The sequence below is a fragment of the Erigeron canadensis genome, chromosome 9, assembly GCF_010389155.1.
Source record: "Erigeron canadensis isolate Cc75 chromosome 9, C_canadensis_v1, whole genome shotgun sequence".
Taxonomy (NCBI): Eukaryota; Viridiplantae; Streptophyta; class Magnoliopsida; order Asterales; family Asteraceae; genus Erigeron; species Erigeron canadensis.
The window spans coordinates 938,491-953,720 of NC_057769.1; the positions used below are offsets into that span (position 1 = coordinate 938,491).

The 15,230-nt window shown below is 29.7% G+C and overlaps 1 protein-coding gene across 1 annotated transcript; it reads left to right on the forward strand.

The window, feature by feature from the left end:
• The first annotated feature begins 9,391 nt into the window (after positions 1-9,391).
• Positions 9,392-10,866, forward strand: LOC122582951 (putative transcription factor bHLH107). Its single transcript, XM_043755384.1, has 2 exons — positions 9,392-9,744; positions 10,246-10,866. The coding sequence occupies exons 1-2, from the start codon at positions 9,463-9,465 to the stop codon at positions 10,669-10,671; spliced, it is 708 nt and encodes a 235-aa protein (XP_043611319.1). The 5' UTR covers positions 9,392-9,462; the 3' UTR covers positions 10,672-10,866.
• The last annotated feature ends 4,364 nt before the right edge of the window (positions 10,867-15,230 follow it).

Consider the following 15,230-nt stretch of genomic DNA (forward strand, 5'->3'; position numbering starts at 1 on the left):
ATGCTTCTTAATTGATACATACTGTACATAAAAAATAACCTCCCTAGTACAGAAAAATAGACCCCCCGAAAAAAAAAAAAGAAAAAAAGTGCACTCAAAGCAAAATTACCGATAAGGAATACGGTCTACCATTTTATGGAAAATGATTAATCCTGTTAATATAATAGTCTAAAGATCCTCCTAACTTTTTGATGAGGACATGTGGAAAAATCAGGGAGTGAGATTAGAAAAATGGTATCCACATGTCACTATCTAAAGCTATTAGGAGGATTTTTAGACTAGTTTTTTAAGAGGATAAATCATTTTCCTTTCTAAAGTGACATAATGGTTAATTATCCCAACAGTTTTTTTTAAAAAAAACTTAACTCAAACATCATTGAGTAAACATCATGGATAAGTCCAAGAAACGTTCATGAAATACCACTTAAGCCGTGTATATCAGGATCAAAGGCCCGATTTCTCTTCAAATGTCTCAACAGAGATCTCTTTATGTTTTTATTTACACGGATTCGAAAGTACTCTTAAGTCTTGAGGCATTTGTTTGTTGACTAGAGAAATAAAATACTTGTAATACTCTAGCAAGTACTCCCAACTATCACTCATGGAAAAACGTACAAATTTACTCTACGTAGTAGCAAGATGTGGATACATGGTATAAGGCCTTAGAATCATTCTTTTTATGCCAGCCATGGGTTTAAGAAAAATGATTCAATAATGTTGGTTCATTATAAATGGACCTTATTGACCCGGCATTAGGACTGGAACTGGACCAGGTTTGAAGTAGATTTGGACCAATTTCATATGTCTTTGTTTTTATTTTATATATGGCTTCTAAATTTCTAACATACCGTTTTTGTTTGTTAGTAATTAGCAATGTTGTTTTACTTGATGTTATTTGTACCGGGCTAGCGGCAAGCCCGCAATAAAGCACGGGCCTACTCAACTCGGTTAAATTAAATCAATACGTAAAAAGAATTTTTGCAAAGTTGGACTGTAAATCTGTAATGATCAATTAAATAACGAATTTGGTAGAATGAATGAGCCTCAAGAGCCTTATACAAAGTTTTTGATCTGTTTATGGACTTTACAGTTAATGGGCTTAATGTATCATGAGATATCCATATTTTAGTCCATTGGGTTTACAATTTAATAAATATTCTAAAACCAAGTATCGGGCTCATTTTCTGGATTTCATTTAATTAATTATAGAATGTTAGTGTAGTTTGTTACCGTTAAAACATTAAAATATAGAACTAGACGTATGCTCGTATGATGCAGGCATGCATCGGTAATGGTGGTAGCAGCAGCAATATAATGGTGGTGACAGCGACAGTGGGTGGTGGAGACAGTGATGGCGGCAATGACAGGTGGTGGCGGCGGTGGAGGTGGTCGTATGGTTAAATGTAAAGGAGAGTAGTGTATTTATTATAACAGTTGGGAGATCTATGTTGTAAGAGTGTTGGCAATGGACGCAATATGGGTGAGTGGTGGCCATGATACCACCATGAAACACCGCTGCCATCAAACGACCACACGTGGAGGTAAGGAATTGCGTGGTCAGACCACGCGAAAGGAAATACGTGGGAGAGGAAAACAAGGCACATCCAACATATACTTTCACTAGCAAACAACTAGTTTTGTTTGAATTTAATTTTTTTTTCCCTCTATTACCTTTATAAACATATTCATCTTTTTCTTCTTCGTCTTTCATACAACTAACTTTACATATTCATCTTTTTATTACAGTTTCACAAATGGATCCTAGACAAAATAAACGACCAATGAGATCGACTCGAGGAAAAAACGACTATGTATATCGCGTTCAAGTTTAACATGAATCCCAACTCGTTTACCGGCAACAAACAACATCTTAAGCTCAAACCAGCGCAGACTACAAATGATACATGAATCCCAACCCGTTTATCGTCCACACATAATGCCCGAGTCTCCAAATATGTATTACTCAATTGGGCCTCTGATAAACGCCTAATCCGTATTACTTTAAGATACGAAGACGGACATGTTTTGTGAATGTTAATAGACGATTAGGAGGTTTTTATGTTTGTTTAAGTGTTTCAGGTCTTTGATGACAAATTAAAGTTAAATGGATCATTAGGAAGTCAAGCGAAGTCAAGAATCAAGCCAAGAAGTGTCAAGGCAAAAATCTGGAAAAGTGTCATTTCTGGAGGGCAGTCTGGGACGCCCTGGTGACCATCTGGGACGGCTGTATCTGTATAAAAATCCGAAATTGGTGGTTATATTCTAATTTTCAGTTTATATTCCATCATACACGACTTTGGGAGGTTACACTTCATATTTTGTCATCCTTGGGCAGTTTCCTAACATACACAACACCCCAATTTCATCATCAAATCACAATTCCATGGAGATTGAAGCACTAATTGAAGAATCAATGATGCTATCAATGATGAAGATTTTAGGCTAATTCTCTTTTGATCATTCTTATGTGAATAATTATGTAAGACAATTGTATTCAACTTTTCTTATGTTTATGTTGGATTAGATGTTTAATCTCCCATTAGTCTTTTAACATCTAATGTTGTTTGGATTGTTTGAATGATTACTAGTTTATAACCTTGAATGAATTCCATCTATCTTTTGATTTCAATTTCTTGTTAATCAATTATTATTGGAAAAATCTCTTGTGAACTTGTAATCTTGTTAATGAATAGATAATTTAGTTGTGTCAATTCCCCGGTTTTCATTATCGTGAATCATCACAACCTAATTGATTAGTTCTTAGCATTCATTCAATCCAAACTTATAACGAATCATGTCTATGTGATTTCCAACGAACATAAGTTAGGTTATACTTTTGAAAACATAATTTGAAGCATGAGAATGATCCCTTTTATTTAATTGAAGTAATTGTTAAGTTTATGATTAAATTTAGTTTTTAATCAAATCAATCAATCAATCGGTTTTAAGTTTCATGTCTACTTTAATTAATTCTTATAACTTGTTTAACACTGTCCCTTGATTCCCTGTGGATACGATACTCTACTTGCCCTAGCTAATTAGTGGTATTTAGTTTTATTTTTGATCGGTTCAACGACATTGATCAGCCTCAAGATAATATCCCCGGCCCGTGACATGAAGTTCGTTATGGATTCTCAGGATAATATCCTCGAGCCGACATTCAAGGAGTTCATGATCGACTGCAAACGCGAGATATGTCAAAAATACGGTTGGCTATGTACTTTCTAAGTTCCAGTTTAAAATGTTTTATGTCTTATGTTTTATGTTTTATTTGTAACGGAACTTTTATGTTTATTTAATGTTTTATTATGTTTATGTTTTAATATGTTTTAATGTTTTATGTTTTATTTAATGTTTTAAATAAAATAAAAAATGTAGTGAGTGGTGGGATGTCAACAAAATTTGGATGAGTAGTGAGTAAGTGAGTGAGTGGAGTTGAGGTGACATTAGATGATTGGTTGCAGTGAGTGATGAAAAAGAGAATGGATTATGAAATGCCAACACTCTAATATATTTCATTAACACTATTATATAGATATGTTTAACAGAGCGAATGAAGTTGAAAAGTAAAATAGTCAATTCTAAAGGTTTTTATTAGATGATGATGATCATCTAATGGGGGCAATATGGATAAGTTACATCTTTTAGCAAAATCTTTTTAATCCTGAACGATGGATGTTGAAAATCGTATAAAAATATGAGATACCTTTTGAAATACAAATATATACTATATAGTATGAATTTTCGATATTTACACTATATTTTTCAAAAACCTGAAATTAAAGACTAATATTTTTTTTATAGAGTATGTAGGTGTATACTTTCATCATTAAGTAAATCCGCCCCTAAAATTGATCTTCTCTTGATGAAGACGATATCAAAAGTATTTTTTCTTTAGTATAACTGCAATTAGTGAAGGATGAGACTTTGGGTCCTTTACCCAGAGCAGTTAGTTTTTTTGTTTTTATAGAGTGACAAAAATTCAGATTAAAAAAGTGAAAATTGAAGTTATGAGATTTTTTTTAATAGAGAGGTGTTAGTTGCTGACGTTACGTTGTCATTAGTGAGTAGCCTTACGAGTTAGGACTTTTTGATCTAAATTAAATATACGAGCATGGTATCCGTGCAATTATCTCTACTCCTTTATATTGCAAAAGGGCCCTTTTTATTTTTAGTAATTTCTGTCTTTGAATTACCATAATTGCCATTGACATTTATTTTAATAATTAATACTTTAAGCCATTATCTTTTAAAATATTCCACATCACCTTTACATCAACCTACACAATTTGAGACTTGACACCTCCACCGTTAGAAATAATACTGTCACCAACAATACTAGACCGCTGTGCCCACTACCACCGCCGCATTGTGCGGGTATCCCGCTCATATCGAATAATTTGGACTGACTTTCTATAGAAAATACATATACGAGTCACGAGTAAGCGGATGTGATAACGGTAGATGGATGTTCACATTTAAGTATAGAGGCCAAACTAATTTATTAATTTTATAACAACAATTAATCAAAAAAAATTAAGAACTAAAATACAATACTATGAAAAATTACAATGTTTATTAATAAATCAAATAAGCACTGGAGAAATATTATGCAGGATATCTATGATTTACAGAGTAAAAAGAAGGGTAAATTGATAGGAACCTTTTAGTCTCATGTGTCTAAGGCACCTGCATAATCCCCGTATTATGATTTACAGAGTATGTTCGACTCAAAATATATAGTATAGAAAGCTAAAATTGTACGAGTATATGTTAAAGAAGTTAGATTTATGTCCGCGCAATGTGGCGATGGTGGGATAGTGATGGCGGAGGTGGTGGTAGTGATGGTGGTGGGGGTGACAGTGGGGACAGTGATGGGGGGGAAGATGTTGGTGAATGTAAAGGTAATTGATGATAAAGGTGTTGTTATAGTTATTTTAAGTGTTGGAAATTTATACTGTAAATTATTTAATTAAGTGTATTATAGGTATATTAAATGAAGATGTTTAAATTAATGATTAAAGTAGAAGGGTAGTTTTGGTTTTTCAACGACCAAAAGTTTAAAGAAAAAAAGAGTGGTTTATTTTATTAGACGAGCAATAGTACCTGCGCAATGCGGCGGTGATAAGTCATAGAAGGCGATAAGTCATAGAGTGTGATAGCCAAATGCCTTAGTCGTATGAGCTTCGTACCCGAATTTAAAAATTTCGTCGAAAGTATATCGAATGACATCTCTAATGTAAGCATGAAATTTTAAGAACATCCATACAATTTTTATAATTTATCGATATACGGTTTTTGAGATAAAACATTTTGAATTAATTAGAGGAATAAAATGATTTATGGAAGAGAGAAAAAAAAACGAGTGATTAAGATTTGAGGAGAGAGAAAAAAAATGAGTGGTTAAGATTTAAGGTTATTATAGATATATTAGGTAGAGATGTTTAAAATAGTGAATAAATAATGAGTATAATTTAGGTAGTTTAAATCATTTTTTGAGATTTAAAAAAAAAAACAAAATGCTTTATAAGATAGTATATATAGTATAAAAAAGTACAATTACATTTCAGAAAATGATAAAACTTTAAGAAGGTGACATGTGTTATCTATTAATTATGAATTTTTTAATCTTGCACCATGAATTTTCCATATGTCATCATCCAATAGTTAACAAGATTTTTAGGCTAATTTGCTGGGGAGTTATATTCCTACAACATCTTTTAGCCATATATAACAATTCATTCTTCATTGAGTTGTATACTGTGGAGCAAAACATGTACAGTTGTTGTATATGGTTAAAAAATGTTGTAAGTATATCATTTCTCTAATTTGTTAGGATAATTAATAATTTTCGGTAAAATAATAATGTAAAAAAGTTTTTGAAAAATTAGGGTGAGTTTCGGGGTAGATAGGATAGGATAGGAGTAATGATTACTGATGGTGGCCAAAACTAAAAATTGAAATGTCCGGCCGGCAACAAACAACACGCCGATCGTCAGTCCGCACAGTCAGTGCACGTCTCTCCGACATTTTCCATTTTACTGCAAATACTCAGTCATTGTCCCCTTTTTTCAATTAATTACATCGCTTAAATTCCCTCTCACTTTGCTTCTTTTCATACACTTCCCCCTCTTCTCAATTCTCATGGCCCACCAAAGCATCCTTACAACTTTTACCTTCTTTTTAACTTAAAAGTACCCATTAAATTAAATACATTATTATGAGTAATAGTATATAACCAGGCGTCTGGTAACCCGACCATTTTTTTGGTAATCCGATTAGACTTTTTGCAGCGACCTAGAGAGGGGGCCCGTTTTTATTCTGCCATATTTAACATTATAGACATGGGGGCCCGCATTTTTTTCACTTTTTACAGCGAGGGTCGCTGCAAAAAGTGGTGGTGGTCTAGATACTAAAAAAGGCTGGTTGGGATATGGTGGTCTATATATTACTTTAAAAAAATATATAGTACGAGTATATAACTATTATTATTTACTGCATTATACAATAAAATGATATATTTGACAAAGAAAATTTGAAATATATAACCAAAAAATAGGATCATTTGTAAAACAACTTACTTATCAAGCTATAATCTTATGCTGAGTATAAAAAGATATGAATCATTTATCATGAGTCGATCTTTGGTACTTATTCTCATACAAAATCATAAATTTGATAGATCAAGTCATTATACAACTATTGTAATTTTTATAAATATACGTCGTCGGTGTTTTGTCGGGTAAGTATTAATAAAATTTCACTTTAAAAAAAAGGGTCATTATACAACTTGTGAGTACTTTCAAAATATCAAATTATTACTTTTTATTGAATGATCCATGGACTATGAATATATAACCACTGAGCAATTTTGACGGTGGTTTTCTTTTAATCACTCATTTTCTTTCTTATAAAAACTTTACTATATTAGACACATGTATGACTATATCATACAAGAAGTGTCTCTAATTAAAACCTATATATAAAAAAAATGTTATAGCTTATTACATTTAATTTCTACTACTAAAATAGATAAAGAAACTGTCAAAAACATATATGTAAATATGGCACTCAAAAGTCAAAACTGTTGAATCTTCACGATTCAAAGAGAGTTGATACGAGACTATAAAAAGCCCATACTATGCTAAGGGGTGTTTGGTATTGCGATTACAAAACAGACTCCGCGTTTTCAAAATAGATTATGCGTTTTTAAAATTGCGTTTTGAAAAAGCAGGTAGGTACATGTTTCTCCAAAACTGTGTTTTCATAGCCGATAATCACTTTTTTATATAAACAATTTTCTAGATTATTTGCGTTTTACAAACGTAATAATCAAATAATCACTTTATAACTCAATCCCAAAACACCCTCTAAATCTTGACCCCTATCCACAAGGCACAAGCCATAGAAACCAATATCAAACATAGACTATATCACCGAAATAGATATATTGAATTAATAAAGAATTACGTATATTTAACAAAGAAAGACTTCAACAAAAGATATAACTCCATCCCTTTTGCACAAGAGGAATATATGATACTAGCTAATCATTCAATTCGGGCCATATAATTAAAAAGTTAAAACAAAAAAAAAATATATAGAATTATGTATGTAATTTAAGAGAATTCTATGTATGTCAGGTTCAACCCTATTTGCTTATTTAGCTTGTTGTGAGGGGATTTAAGAGAGTTCTTTTGTTGGATCCTTGCCTGGTTGTATGCACATGGACATGTTTATTACTATATTTGTAGGTTGATGTTTAATAGGTTTAAATGCCCTTGTTACTGTGTATTGTTCATTTTACGCTAAAGTGTGTTATGCGGTGTCTGCTATTATTAATGTAGTCAGACGACTCAACCGACATGTATGGTTACTAAACTTTTTACCCTCTCAATCTTTTGCCTTTTTTTGGTCGGAGATCCTTCTGAAAGCAGTCTCCCTACCTTCGTGTAGGTGTAAGGCTGTCTACATTTCTAACTTTCTTAAACCTGACTTTTGCCGGATTGGGTACCGTTGTTGTATGTAATTTGTTGTCAATACATTATAATTTTTGATATGAAGATAACAATATATTTGTAAAGATGAACATTAATATATAAAATTGTTAGGTGATAAAAAAAAATAAAGCTAACTACCATAAATCAATGGTAGATATAGAATTAAAAATAAAGAGTTTGAATACAATCAAGCATTTTTCATATTATAAGGTTACAAAAATAATATGTAACAAAAGAGATAATATAGGGCCTAATTTGAAAAATAGTTTTTAAAAATAAAGAAAAAGTAATTATGACATCATAAATTTGTCAAAAATAACTTAAGAGAATATATTAGCATGCTACATAGAAAAAAAATTATAGAAACAATTTTGTTTTATCTATATAAGATATTTACTCTTACAAACAGTTAATTTCATATATTGAATAACTGAAACATATATTTCTTTTAATCAAATCTACATTTTTGTGTGCAGGGAAATATTAAAACCGATTTATCATCTTTTTAAGCTCAAGCTTGAAGTTAAACTTGACAAGGCTTAACCTTAAGTTTTAACTCAATTGAGTTGCAAATGAGATATATTAAGCTCAAGCCTGACAAGGCTTGAGTTATGTCAAACTACCTATCCATTAAACTTAAGGGTAATCCGTGATTCAATGAGCTTTCATGTATATATGCTAAAACTTAGTTCAAGAGGATCCAACTTCCAAGATGTATATATTGCCTTGGTTCAAAATGTATCTAACTTGAATTCCAAAGCAAGTCAAAACATACTAATCACCAATGTTGTCACGGTGCTTAATGAACTAATCACCATTTAGTCGTGATAGTGTTATTTTAAGAGAACTTTATTTGGTTTAAATATTGGATTATTGGAGACGATCGGTTCAAATCTCTTGATTCTAATAAGCAAAATGCCAGAAACGACAAATTAAAGAAACTAAGTATAAAGTTCACAAAATCTGTTCATAGATCAGTAGTTATTATACATCCAATTATCCATCTATACATAAAAACAAGAACCTAACATCCGAAAATCCAAATTAGAACACGAGCCTTTTTCTTGAACCGTTTATTTAAGGCCAAGCTAAACTAATAAACTATACATCAACAAAGACACATATTTTTAAGTGTTCATTATTATTGGTTCATCATACTAAATAACAAAAGTAACATGTACACATATTTCTTTACTTTGTAACCTTAATTAAAAAACTCTTCAAAATCTACTACATTATACAATTATTTTTACAATAGTCGAATAACTAATGAAGTAACGACAAGAGAAGCAAGCACGAGGAAACAAACATCTCGACCAATGGTCAAAAAGATTTTTCTTCTTTCCCACTCCCATCATTATAACCGAATAAAGTACACAAATAAAAATAAACACACTCACACACCATTACCACCACGTAAACATTCTCTTTTAACACCACTTTCGACAAAACAAAATAAAACATGAATTCACACCATTACCATAATTCACTCACCACCAACACCGGTGATCACCATATTCCGCCGCTACACATGATGCTTCATACAACTAACAACCGGACATCGTTGCTACTAGACCATTATGCATATGATGAAACATTAACAACTGATTTGCAACAACTTGGTCAATCCACATCATCGTCCACATCAGCTTCTATTAATCACAAAGAGGCCGAAAAGCGCCGTAGAGAACGAATTAATTCTCATCTTGATCGCCTTCGATCGCTCCTTCTTTGCAATTCAAAAGTAAAATCTTTAAATACCTTTTTGTCTATAGTTTTCAATTATTCTTTCATAATTTTACTTTCATATTAATACTTATGTATATTTCAACAACAACAAATACCTAATTTTGTCAAAGGGCAAGATATTATAAAGTGAGACGTAGACAGTCATACCATTTCAAAGAGTATTTCATTTTTATGTATTATTCGTGATTATCGCGTTTTTAGTACCTTTTCCGAAATCAAAATTAATCACATGCTTTTAGGATTTTTTGCATAAGTTTTGGTAAAGTTATACAACTTTTTAAAATTTAGGTTTTCTATAATTAGCAAGTATTGTTAGGGTTTATGATGGATATCTACATCACTTGTTAACCATTTACAACAATTGTATGTATTTTACAATACAGTGTACAATTGTATAATGCATGAATTGCTGTGAATGACTAAAAGTAGTTATAGATATATCACTTTATGATGAGGCTTTGATTAATTTCTAATATTTTACTTTGAAACATGATAGACGGATAAAGCATCTTTGCTTGCAAAAGTTGTTCAAAGGTTAAAGGAGCTAAAACAAACAACTTTAGAAATCGAAGATCATGAAAGTATACCATTAGAGACCGATGAAATTAAAGTAGTACGTTTAAATAGTGACCGAAATAATGGAAGGATTCTAGTGAAGGTTTCAATGTGTTGTGAAGATCAACCGGATCTTCTTGGAGCTATGATTCAAACCCTAAAATCGATGCAAATGAGTCCTTTAAGGGTGGAAATGGTTGCGATAGGTGGGCGTATAAGGAACATTGTATTGGGGGAATATGATTGTCGAAGATATGAGTGTGGTGAGTTGGTTGATTGCTTGAAGGAAGCTTTGAGTTGTTTGTTAAAAAGGAATTTGGGATCAAATCAATCATCGAAACGTAGAAGGATGATGGTTTGCACATGAAAACGGGGTTGATCTTGTTCTTGCTCTTATTCTAGTGTTAACTTCTGCTTATTTGTAAGATTCAAGTAATCTCAAAATTGGAGTATGAGACTTGTGAATGTTCCACCTCATTGTGATCATCAATGGCTTTCTTGAAAAGTTTGTAATATAAGTAGCATAGCTATTTTAATTATTCAATGAGAAAGATGTTTATTACTCGTATTTGGTACTATAATGTAACACAATTGCAATGTGCTTTAATGTAAGTTTTGTAAAGAATAGAATCTTACTCTAGTTTAATTTCAAACCAGGCAACTTAACATAAATGAAAAGGCTGTTACCCATGAGGATAAGAATAGTATACATTTTCGCCTAGCGAACACATTTAAAAGGCTAACTACAGATAAATGACTAACATCCCTCCGACTAACATCCCTCCACATGATACCAATGACCTTCGGTACTAATAATTTTGATGAGGTATCCAATAAACTTAATAATGAGAATTCACAAGTTCAAGTATTACATGTTACAAAAAAATAAGATATATAGTCTTGGTCTAGGGGTTTTTTCGGATTTCATCTTCTGGGTGCTCTTTAGATCATGCACTCGGAAAATGCAGATGATCAACTAGTCAGTGTCTGTGAGTAATTCAATTTTGCCAATAAAAAAAATGCACTTTACGATATTACTGGTAACAAACTTGTAAAAACGGATTTTCTGTGGCCCATTTCTAAGTACTGTTGAAGTAGATAATTTTCAAAATACAGTATAAAAATATTTATCTAAAAAATCGATAATTTTGTACTCCAATAATGCTTATTAAACTTATATTCTTCACTAGTTTATACCCGTGCGTTGCACGTTTATGTCTCATTTCATAATAATTTCTTGTAAATCCGTAAAAGTTAAGTGAATGATTACATATTATAGAGTAGATGTTGATATAGATTTAAGTTCAAAAACCTAGTTAAGTTCATCAAGAGTATGTCTACATTGATGAAAGTTTTTAGCAAATTTGAATATTATCATTTTAAAGTATATAAAATAACCGATGAATAAAATGATAAATTTCAAAAAAAATAAAAATAAATAAATAAACGACATATTATTCTAATTATATTATAATATTACACGAATGTCTAAGATGGAACTTATGGCTTTTGGAAGACCCATATTAATCCACCTCATAAATGTGGGTAATGTGACTCAAAATAGAAACCTTAATTTATTAATTCAGTAATTTGGACCATTAAAAAAAGTTTAAGTTTTAATTAAAACCATTATATAAGTATTTAATTTTACATCCTTAGTTTCTATTGGTAAATATAGATTTTTTATTTAGTTTTGAAAATAAATAATAATAGGTTTGTTTATTTGACAAAGATAAAAATAAATAAATTTGAAAATCAAATAAAAATTGATTATTTTATTCATAACATATTCGTATTTAATTAAGTTGATAATGTAATGAATAATTAATATTACATATATTAGATTAAAAAATCATGAAAATAAGCTATCCTATATATATAATAATAAACTCACTGTATATAATTTTGAATTTCAAGTAATATGTGGGATGAAGAAAGATTAAGGCAATTATCATAATTATATTTAAAAAAGGGAAGTTAACTTAGTGAGGTTAGAAACTACAATTAATAGTTTATGAGATTGAAAATTAACATACAACAACAACATTGGTTCGGTGGTTTGAGAATGTGTAGTTTACTCATGAGGTTGTAGATTGATTCCTAGCTTGTGCGTTTTTCTCTTTTTATTTTAAACCTCAAGCATAAAAGCATAAACCAAATCGTTATAAAGACAGACAAAAGCATAAACCAAATCGTTATAAAGACGACACGTAGGACAAAAGCTGATGTGGCAAGATTAGAAATATGTCACATCATCGCTTTGAGATAGAGATTTATAATAATTTTTAGTTTACTTAATGTTTTTAAACATGTACTTTATATGCATATTTAAGAAAAAGTCTTAGTAAAAGCAACATTTGGTTTGCGGTGTTCAATAATTTACCAATCTATATATAACAAGGTCCTAAATTTTTTTATGAAGAAGTAAAGACCGTTAGATGAGTTTAAACTTTTAATCACAACCCTTAGATCAGATTAATAATAATGTTACCAAATCTATTATTAAGTATACACAACATTAGTCTCTCTACTTTATGTATTTAGACAAAGAGTGTATTTAATAAATAAAATTTTAGATTAATTAAATAAGAAATTGTAAAATAATATATCATCATATTTAGACTTATTACTAGATATTAGACCCGTGTCCAACACTGGACACAGGGCTTATGACATTATTTATACGAAATGCTTGGATAACAATTAACTGCGAACATTATGGATACATAAAATTAATTCATAAAATGTGAAAAATTGTACCTTTATTTATATTAATTTTGAATGCAGTTTATATTGGTTTAGATTGAAGATTCAATTAAGATAATCGTAAATCTACCATTTGTTGTATATGATATTGGATATGGGATAGGGATTTGTGTTTCCTATTGTATTTAAGACTTTTAGAGTTCATACTGTGTATTTTGTTTATACTATAAATTAAATATTCATATTTATAATTTATAATTATCTAATCTAGTATTATACATATGGATGAATAGTCGACTTTATATTTTGTTTATAAAATATTGCTATAAATTTTTAATAGTTTTTAATAACCTAATATTTGTTTTTAGGTTGAGTTGTAATTATTGGATTAAAATTATCTAGTTCTAGTTTAATATTTATATGTTGTAGTCAAATTTCAATTTAAAATTTTTAATCAATTTGATGAAGTTGAGCGATATGATTGGTCAATAAGTTATTAGTTCAACTGTTTTACAGAATATATTAAGATTAAGATTAAGATTAAGATAATAATTATAAAAAATTAGATACTTAAAAATATAATAATTTATAACTAATGTGATAGTTATCTTTAGTTAAATTTATAATAATTTATAAGTAATGTAATAGTTATCTTTGTTTAGATATACTTAGATTAAATGGTCTGCATTAACATAGTCATATGTTTAAATATATATCTTGTATTATAAAAAAAAAAATCAAGAAAAGTCAAAATTGAAAATTTAGAAAAATCAAAAGATGTGATTAGTTAATAAGTTATTAGAGAAACTGTATTTTAGTATAATAAAAAATTTTTGAATCATCGTGCCATATTTCTTTACTTTACATAAGTAAATTTATTATTGATACAAAGTATTGATATTTAAGGTTATACGTAAATTAGAGATTCTCTTTTATTTATATTTACAATTTATATCAATAAAATAATAACTAATAAAAGATACTTAAAATAAATAATATCTCCGAAAGCAATATAATCTTATATATATATTAAAAGAGAACCATTAAATCTAAATTGAAGAAATCAATACCCTCTATAATTTTTCAACATTTAATACTCACCATTGTATCAACCTTGATGACACCATCTTTAACTAGACATTTAGTCTTATACCTTTCCAGTCCCTCAACTTTAATAAGTATGAAATTTTTGACAGAATAAATTATTAGGAATAACAAATGCAACATCCAAATAGGCAATTTCATACTTACTCAATGTCACAACTTTTTAATTTCATGTTTTCTCCTTGAATCTGTTAGGCTAATGAATAAAGGTACTTATTTTATTTTACAATTCATATATTAATATCATATAATGAGATATACGAGTTGATGTAAAAAAAAAACTAAACTTTTGACACAATAAATATTGAAACGGAAAAATGAATATAAGGTTGTCCGACACCTATGCTTAAGTGTGGAACCCCTCACATACAAAAGTTTTAATATTTTTTTATTAATGACTAAATGGATGGGCCCCCATGAATTTTATGGATTAAAAAAATAACTTTTGTTAAACACCTAAGCTTAGGTACCTATCAGAGTTATATTCCCATCCCCCATATTGAAATGATATTTATGTTAGGAGATATGCTATTTTTAAAAAAAAAACATCACGTGTCGGTCAATGGATGTCTCAATCCTGTTTTATTTTATTAGTATATTATATGAAATAAATTTATACGAAATACCTTTGAAGTTAACCGGTGAAAAAAAGTTGTCTAGTTCGAAGTTTTTCACCCAATGAAGCTCTAGAAAGTTAATTATTGTCTCATTTGTTAGTTGTGTGATTGCTCTTATTTTAGTTCTTATTATGTCACTGTTTTTATATCTTTTATTGTATATTTTAGGTTATTTTTATATTTTCGATTATATTTTTTCAGTTATTTTGTCAGCCATTTATATGCAAAATGCATTTTTCTTATGTATTTCTCTCGCGTTTTATGCGGGCTATAATCTAGTTGTATATTATATCAAAAAAAATATTTAACTATATACTTATATAAGTATTTTTTAAATGAGATTTTTATAAATCATTACAAAATATCTATATCTATATTGAAAGAGTAGGAATCCTAGCTTTCTAAAGTCATCCTCCCCAATTCAAAGCTATTTTTAAACGTTGGCACATAAGATTTATCCTACATGGCATCTCCATATTTTTTTAACAATACATATACC